General features: G+C 40.2%; 1 protein-coding gene across 1 annotated transcript in view; it reads left to right on the top strand.

The window, feature by feature from the left end:
* The first annotated feature begins 1,244 nt into the window (after positions 1–1,244).
* Positions 1,245–9,431, top strand: part of LOC309545203 (uroplakin-3b-like) — a 37,388-nt gene continuing 29,201 nt past the window's right edge. Inside the window, exon 1 of the mRNA XM_082244341.1 lies at positions 1,245–1,513. Within this exon, the coding sequence (XP_082100467.1) occupies positions 1,450–1,513 (64 nt within the window). The 5' untranslated portion in view covers positions 1,245–1,449. The remainder of the gene's footprint in view (positions 1,514–9,431) is intronic.

Genomic DNA, 9,431 nt, shown 5'->3' with positions numbered 1-9,431 from the left:
CTCCTACTACACTTTGGGTGACGGTGGTTGCTGGTGACACCTTTGGAGTGAAATATCATGACTCAACTGGATCTTTCTATTGGACTTTCTGTGGACTATATTTCACTTACTATGGATTACACGTGCACTATGAATTTACTTATTTATTGCTTTACAGTTATCTTTTGTTCTGAATTTTATGTACACTATACACACTCATTGTGTCATTTATCATTGCTAATTTATTTTTCACTTAGCGCAACACTTTTATTATTGAAGTATTATTACAATAGGCTGGATGGAAAGTGGTTAAAATACACTAACAAATTGAACTCCAGCTAATACTTTATAAGCAGTTACAGCAACAGTTTTGTTCCTTTTGGGATAAAGGTTTTACATTTACATAAATGAATAAAAGCTAATCATTGTAAGTACTCCTGTCAGTGGTAAATGGGTTATCTCCACCCTCTTAATGCCACATCTGCAGGAAAGCTTGTTCTGTTCAAAACAACAGAATTATTGGCAAGATCATCAGAAAAAAACACCTAGAATAGAAAACTAAAGCAGCCATCAGACCTAAGAATTGGTAAGCTGTAATATATTAAATGTTTGCTTTTGGGTTTACTATTGCTTTAAGAAACACACTTAGAGATCTTGTTCACTCCCCAGTCCATGAAAGAAGACTAGCACACTGAGGAGCTCTCTATCCTCTTGTTAGCACATGAACAATGCAGGACAACTGACTGGCTCTTGTGCTGCTTCCCCCTTTACTAGTCTGAGCTCTGCTATATATATATATATATATATATATATATAGATATATAGATATATATATAGATATATGTACTGTATATAGGTACCCACACTGCTAGCATTTAAAAATACATTGAGTGATGTCTTTATTAAATACAAGGCTGCAATCATTACAGTTGTAACTCCCCGCAGTTCAGAACAATAGAATAATAAGAGTCAGGTGTGTAAAAGTTTGTTTTGTAAATTAAGTCAAGAAGGTATCTAAATCACCCATGTCATATAAATTCCTAAACTCAACCAACCCTTTCTTTACCAGTAAAATCTTGTAAAAGAAGCTTATAAAAATTTATTCTTCACTTTGTTCAACCATTCAAAGAATCTGAGTTGCTGTTACCAAGTGACATTGTGATCTACTTTATCACTAATACAACAGTGTTCCTTCACCTAAGAAACCATGTCTCCTCCTATAATTTCCTTTTAAACAGGTTTGACACGTATGCCAATCATTCTATACACAGCTTAGGTCAAAGTCTGAAGAATGTAATTTTAATAAATAGCATTGCATCCCTTAGGGGAGAACAAGTGCTGCTGGGAAATGTCACCTCTCCTAAAAGTACGCAACAAATGTTCCGCATGTAAGGATATCAAACAGTGAAAAGTATCGATAGAAAACCTACTACAGCATCAAACGCTTATAAGAAACCTTGATCTTTTGGAATGATGGATCTGAATGTTAAACTGGGACTATTCTTAGCAATGTGCGCTGCTGTATCTACACAAGGTAGGAATTCACTTCAAAGGCATTATTAGATATCTAGATTCACTATTATACTGTACCTATTTTTAGTAATATGTTTAAATTAAGACACCATGTATATGCCAAGTCACTTAAGTCTGAACACATTTTCCAATTCTAGAGAAGGTTAGCAGCTAAAGGAATCTAGTTACTTTAAAATATAACTACATGTTGTTGTATGGCACAGAAAACCTAGTAGTCAGAAGGAACACATGTTATAATGCGGGCATTAGGCAGCCTGGGGTACCAAGGAGTAACCCAACAGTCTAATGCAATAAATCACTTACATCTGTTTCAGGTAGGTTTCAGGTTTTGTAAACCTCTGTGAATACCATTTACTTTAATTCACAGCTGATATTACACATTAAGCTGAAAAAGTGGTAAAAAATCAGCTGAATAATCAGAATAGGAGTATTTATGAGGAAGAAGTTGGTATAGATATTCACTGTTGGCTGTTGATTAAGCTAGGTACACACTATCAGTTTTGTTTTGTTTTTTGTTCAATCCAGCAGGGTGAACTAACAAAAAAAACTGAAGCGCTCAAGAGGAGCTCACTGTACTAACTATACAATGTTAGTACAGCTTTCTCCTACTGTGCTATTGAGTTCTGACAGGCCGAATGTCGGACGGTTTCTGTTGAACAGGCCGATACCAGCCGATATTTGGCCTGTGTATGAAGCTTTAGGAAGCAAGCAACAGGACCAACATAAATTTAAAAGAGACTGTACGACAAGTGTAGAGGATGGTAGGACTTTTGAGGCAATACATAGCAACAAATACTTCATAAGATCACATTATTTTTATTCATACATTTTTTTTTGTTTAAAGAAAGTGTTGTTAAAAAGAAAGGTAGGTAATAATGTAATGGCACCAAATAAACTGAGTACCTTATCGCCCATTACATTAACAATGGTAATACATCATTGGCAATGTCCAATACATCATTTATACAGTTCCCTTTGATAGTTTACCACAGGCAATTTAGGGCTGAACGTGTTTCCCAGACTTCATCAGGAGCACAAAGGGTCAATTACCCTCTTAATCCTCCAGAGAGATGAAACAAGGGATCATATCATGGTCTGGATTGGAGCCACACAGGAGGTCCAAGCAATCCCCCCAGAAAGCAAGCACACCTCAAAACCCATGGTGGACATGCTAAACATACGGTAACTGGTATGGTAGTTTAATAAGATCTGTGTGATAGGAGAAAATTACACACAGTGGCTCAAGTACAATAAATGTAATTCCCAGAGGAGTGCCTCTCTGCACACAAGACAATAATAGGCTACTTTAAAAATGGTCAGTAAGACACCATAGGGTTGATTTACTAAAACTGGACAGTGCAAAACCTTGTGCTGCTATGCATGCATAGTAGCCAATCAGCTTCTAACTTCAGTTTAATCAATAAAGTTTTGACAATAAAACCTGGAAGCTGATTGGTTTCTATGCAGGTCTGCACCAGATTTTGCACTCTCCAGTTTTAGTAAAGCAACTCCAATGTGCCGCACAATAGTGTCCAGGTTGTGGTTGGACAACACAGTTGTGGTTTTGTACAACACAAAAAATCTATTATACTAATTTAGAGTTAACACTACCAGCAGTGGTAAGCAGGGCTCGCTGTCTCTCACCAACAAAATGCTGTTTGAGGATCCTTGTCATAAAGCTTACTGCGAAGGATTAATAATCAAGTAGAATAAGAAGAGTTCTTTCTTGAGGATTTTCAACACATTGTTTTTAAGAAGTTATAATAATAGGAATGTGGAAAGCACTAAAAAATTATAAAACTTTCTAAAATAAATAATTTTGTTTCCAATATTTAACAACAAATGTAATATTTAAATAATCTAAACAGTATAAATCAGAAAATGATATCCTTTAAATACTGTTTTCTTACTTAACATAAACCACTGAAGTTTGCTTTAGTGTTTTCAATAGGGAAATATTTAGCTTCAAACTTGAGTTAAAAAATATTCTAAAGATATTTTTCATAAATTACTGTTCTAAAATCCCTGCTCCCTTTCTTCTGTATAATGAGGGAAGTATACAAACAGATATAATATTCTACAATCATTGGGATGTGTGCTGTACTTTATTGAATCTGCATGTGCATAGATAATCCTGAGCCTGGTATTTCCCCCAAACAGATTTCAATTTAGCAAACCAGAATAAGGTGAACATGCTGTGATCCTGAAAATCTGCAGCTTGGAAAACAGAAAATGGTATCAAATACCTACCATTGTTTTCCTTTCCTGGCACCAATCCATGGCAGCATACATGTGGTAGCTTAAGACGTATGCTGCCATGATGGTACCAGGGAAACGGAAAATTGTATCAAACACTTATCGCAATTTTCCTTTCCTGGTGCCAATCTATGGCAGAATACTTCTTAAACTATCACATCTATGCTGCCATGATGACGCCAGGAAATCAAGTTTAGGATCTTGGTAAATTAAGTCTCTTGGTCTTTGGTGAATGGTGGCAATAAATAACATCAACTCAAATGTGGTCTGGCAACTAATGCTCTGCTGAGGTATGAGCTGTTTAGGGAAACCTTACTGGGTATTATCCCATATTATTATCTATGCATGCACTACTTCGATCAGTTAGCTGATTTGATTGGGAGTCGGCGGAGGATTCCAGTGAAACATAGGATGGACAGTTGTTTTCCCACCTGTCATTTTTGGGAATGCACCTGGATGTCTATGGGTACAGCCTGTGGATGAAGAAAATTGGATGAGTGCACACCAGTGAACATTAGTTGTTTTTTCATTAATTCCAGGGGCGTAACTACAGGGGTTGCAGGGGTTGCAATTGCACCTGGGCCCCATGCTCCAGGGGGCCTGTGCAGCTCCCATGTACACCTGGATTGGAGGGGCGGCGGGGGCAGCATGTAGAGAAATCACTGTCCTCATTTTTCCTCCTGTAGCTGCAGGAGGAAAATGGAGGAGATTGGTTCCTCTGTATGCTGCCCCCGCCACTCCTCCTAGCCAATTCACTTGTGTTCTGCTGTCTCTGGGCCCCTGTGTGCTCCCGTGGTCCCCCCCCCCCCCCCACTGTGCTCCCTCCCCTCTCCTGCCAGTTGCTGCAGGGGATGTGTCACAATAGAGAACCAGGAAGGGGTCGGTAAATATACAATTTAACAGCTCCTTCCTTTTCTGAATGGACAGGGTCATAGTCAGTGACATTGTAAAATTATATTATTATTATTATAAAATAAAATGATAAAAAATAATACAATTAAAATTCCAAAAAAGAAAAAACTACTGACACCAGTGGGTGAACTTCCAGGATCGCAAAGGTGACACTTGCGACCGGGCCCTGGCATTCCACCACCGTGGGGGGGGCAAGATGGCAGGAAGGGGGCCCACTGCAGAACTTGTGCATTGGTCCCGCTGTGGGATCGTAATAACGAAAGTAAAGGGCCCCAGGATCAGTGGGAAGAGCCCAAGGCTTGAAGGGAAGGGCCCCGGCCAGGGGTCCAGGGGGGCCCTTCATGGTTTCTTGCACCGGGGCCCTGAAGGTTCTAGTTATGCCTCTGATTCATTCATTCATAAAACATGACAGCCTGGTACATCCAAACAACTATTCGTTCTTTCTTGCTGTACTGTACTGTTAACTTTAATGAATGAATAAAGAATCTGCAAATTTTGTTGGTTTGCAGTCATCCAGTTTTCTCTTTTCACTTATTACCAGTGATAGGCTGGATGTGCCCCTGGCTTTAGTGAGCCTACATTGAGTGGCACCTGCATAGTTTGTCAGTGGGTACAATCAGGCTGTAGGTATGGAATTAATGACATATACAGTATCTCACAAAAGTGAGTACACCCCTCACATTTTTGTAAATATTTTATTATATATTTTCATGTGACAACACTAAAGAAATGACACTTTGCTACAATGTAAAGTAGTGAGTGTACAGCTTGTATAATGGTGTAAATTTGCTGTCTCCTCAAAATAATTAGACACACAGCCATTAATGTCTAAACCTCCGGCAACAAAAGTATGTACACCCCTAAATGAAAATGTCCAAATTTGGCCCAATTAGTTTTCCCTCCCGGTATCATGTGACTCATTAGTGTTACAAGGTCTCAGGTGTGAATGGGGAGCAGGTGTGTTAAATTTGGTGTTATCGCTCTCACTCTCTCATACTGGTCACTGGAAGTTCAATATGGCACCTCATGGCAAAGAACTCTCTGAGGATCTGAAAAAAAGTTTGTTTCTCTACATAAAGATGGCCTAGGCTATAAGAAGAATGCCAAGACCCTGAAACTGAGCTGCAGCATGGTGGCCAAGACCATAAAGTGGTTTAACAGCACAGGTTCCGATCAGAACAGGCCTCGCCAAAGAAGTTGACTGCACATGCTCAGCTTCATATCCAGAGGTTGTCTTTGGGAAATAGACGTATGAGTGCTGCCAGCATTGCTGCAGAGGTTGAAGGGGTGGGGGGTCAGCCTGTCAGTGCTCAGACCATACACCGCACACTGAATAAAATTGGTCTGCATGGCTGTCGTCCCAGGAGGAAGCTTATTCTAAAGATGATGCACAAGAAAGCCCGTAAACAGTTTGCTGAAGACAAGCAGACTGAGGACATGGATTACTGGAACTATATCCTATGGTCTGATAAGACCAAGATTAAAATTTATTTTGTTCAGATTGTGTCAAGCGTGTGGCGGCAACCAGGTGAGGAGTACAAAGACAAGGTTGTCTTGCCTACGGTCAAGCACGTTGGTGGGAGTGTCATGGTCTGGGGCTGCATGAGTGCTCCCGGAACTGGGGAGCTACAGTTCATTGAGGGAACCATGAATACCAACATGTACTGTGACATACTAAAGCAGAGCATGATCCCCTGCCTTCGGAGACTGGGCCGCAGGGCAGTATTCCAACATGATAACGACCCCAAACACACCTCCAAGATGACCACTGCCTTGCTAAAGAAGCTGATGATAAGGGTGATGGACTGACCAAGCATGTCTCCAGACCTAAACCCTATTGAGCATCTGTGGGGAATCCTCAAAAGGAAGGTGGAGGAATGCAAGGTCTCTAACATCCACCAGCTCCATGATGTTGTCATGGAGGAGTGGAAGAGGACTCCAGTGGCAACCTGTGAAGCTCTGGTGAACTCCATGCCCAAGACGGTTAAGGCAGTGCTGTACAATAATGGTGGTAACACAAAATATTGACACTTTGGGCCCAATTTGGGCTTTTTGACTTAGGGGTGTACTCACTTTTGTTGCCAGCGGTTTAGACATTAATGGCTGTGTGTTGAGTTATTTTGAGGGGACAGCAAATTTACACTGTTATACAAGCTGTACACTCACTACTTTACATTGTAGCAAAGTGCCATTTCTTCAGTGTTGTCACACGAAAACATATAATAAAATATTTACAAAAATGTGAGGGGTGTACTCACTTTTGTGAGATACTGTATATAATACGTATGTCTATGTTTTTTTTTACCATTAGCCCAGGGCCCTAAACTATAAATAGGTCAGTACTAGTAATACCTTTGTAATGCTGAGACACTTGTGGAATTTTCCGTAAAGGGAATGGCTCTTTTTGGTAGCCAGTCCCTTTACCTAACCTTCGACTAAGCATTATTGTTGATAAAGTAAAGGTGCTAGGCATATACAGTATCTCACAAAAGTGATTACACCCCTCACAATTTTGAAAATATTTTATTATATCTTTTCCTGTGACAACACTGACGAAGTAGTGAGGGTATAGCTTGTATAACAGTGTAAGTTTTCTGTCCCCTCAAAATAACTCAACACACAGCCATTAATGTCCAAACCGCTGGCAACAAAAGTGAGTACACCCCTAAGTGAAAATGTCCAAATTGGGCCAAAAGGGTCAATATTTTGTGTGGCCACCATTATTTTCCAACACTGCCTTAACCCTCTTGGGCCTGGAGTTCACCAGAGCTTCACAAGTTGCCACTGGAGTCCTCTTCCACTCCTCCATGATGACATCACAGGGCTGGTGGATGTTAGAGACCTTGTGCTCCACCACCTTCCATTTGAGGATGCCCCACAGATGCTCAACAGGGTTTAGGTCTGGAGACATGCTTGGCCAGTCCATCACCTTTACCCTCAGCTTCTTTAGCAAGGCAGTGGTCGTCTTGGAGGTGTGTTTGGGGTCGTTATCATGTTGAAATACTGCCCTGCGGCCCAGTCTCCGAAGGCAGGGGATCATGCTCTGCTTTAGTATGTCACAGTACATGTTGGCATTCATGGTTCCCTCAATGAATTGTATCTCCCCAGTGCCGCCAGCACTCATGCTTCCCCAGACCATGACACTCCCACCACCATGCTTGACTGTAGGCAAGACACACTTGTCTTTATACTCCTCATCTGGTTGCCGCCACACATGCTTGACACCATCTGAACCAAATACATTTATCTTGGTCTCATCAGGCCACAGGACATGGTTCCAGTAATCCATGTCCTTAGTCTTCTTGTCTTCAACAAACTGTTTGCAGGCTTTCTTGTGAATTATCTTTAGAAAAGGCCTCTTTCTGGAACGACAGCCATGCAGACCAATTTGATGCAGTGTGCGGCGTATGGTCTGAGCACTGACAGGCTGATCCCCCAACCCCTTCAACCTCTGCAGCAATGCTGGCAGCACTCATGTGTCTATTTCCCAAAGACAACCTCTGGATATGAGCACGTGCACTCAACCTCTTTGGTCTACCATGGCGAGGCCTGTTCTGAATGGAACCTGTCCTGTTAAACCCATGTATGGTCTTTGCAGCTCAGTTTCAGTCTTGGCAATCTTCTTATAACCTAGGCCATCTTTACGTAGAGCAACAAATCTTTTTTCAGACCCTTAGAGAATTCTTTGCCATGAGGTGCCATGTTGAATTTCCAGTGACCAGTATGAGAGAGTGAGAGCGATAACACCAAGTTTAACACACCTGCTCCCCATTCGCACCTGAGACTGTTAAACACTAACGCGTCGCATTACACCAGGGAGGGAAAATGGCTAATTGGGCCTAATTTGGACATTTTCACTTAGGGGTGTACTCACTTTTGTTGTCATCGGTTTAGACATTAATGGCTGTGTGTTGAGTTATTTTGAGGGGACAGCAAATTTACACTGTTATACAAGCTGTACACTCACTACTTTATATTGCAGCAAAGTGTAATTTCTTCAGTGTTGTCACATGAAACGATTTAATAAAGTTTTTACTTAAATGCGAGGGGTGTACTCACTTTTATGAGATACTGTACATGTTCGAAATTTGTTTAACTAGTATCATGTCCAATCTATTCTAGTGATGTAATCTATTTTGTTGTTCAGATTATGTTGTAAAATCATAAATTGTAAATATATAAAATTAATCATAAACAAATAAATTAATCATAAACAACAGAAATATTTGTAATTCTTATAAAGTTTTGTTATTTTGTTATACTGGACACATGTCTACTTCACTTTTTGGTCTAAATACCTATTTATATCTTGAAACTGTCCTTCAAATTTAATCTCAACAAAAAATATGGAAACAGAAGTAATAGTAATCATAAACTTGTCAGATAATAGGGATTTTTAAAATCAGGTATAAATAATAAAGTTAGGCAAAGGATAGCTATGCTTGTAGAAGATCATTGGTCCACTGTTCCCTTCTGTCTCCCTATCCAATGTATACCATCAACTCTGAATGAAAGACCACTTTCACACATACGTTCGTTCAGTTCATCAGTTCAGTCACGTCATAATGTATCAGTTTTTCATCCGTTTTGCATCCGTTTTTTTACATCCATTACCAATGCAAAAACAGATGAAAAACGGACCGTTTGTCCGTTTACATCCGTTTTTCGTCCGATCCCTTTTTTTGACAAATGAAAAATAGGGCATTCATCCGTTCCAAAAAACGGACATTTACAGAAGCAGATGAAAACGG

Source organism: Pelophylax lessonae (assembly GCF_965119305.1).
Source record: "Pelophylax lessonae genome assembly, chromosome: 2".
NCBI classification, from domain to species: Eukaryota; Metazoa; Chordata; class Amphibia; order Anura; family Ranidae; genus Pelophylax; species Pelophylax lessonae.
The sequence above is the reverse complement of the archived record's forward strand: the minus strand, read 5'-3'. Positions and strand labels throughout refer to the sequence as shown.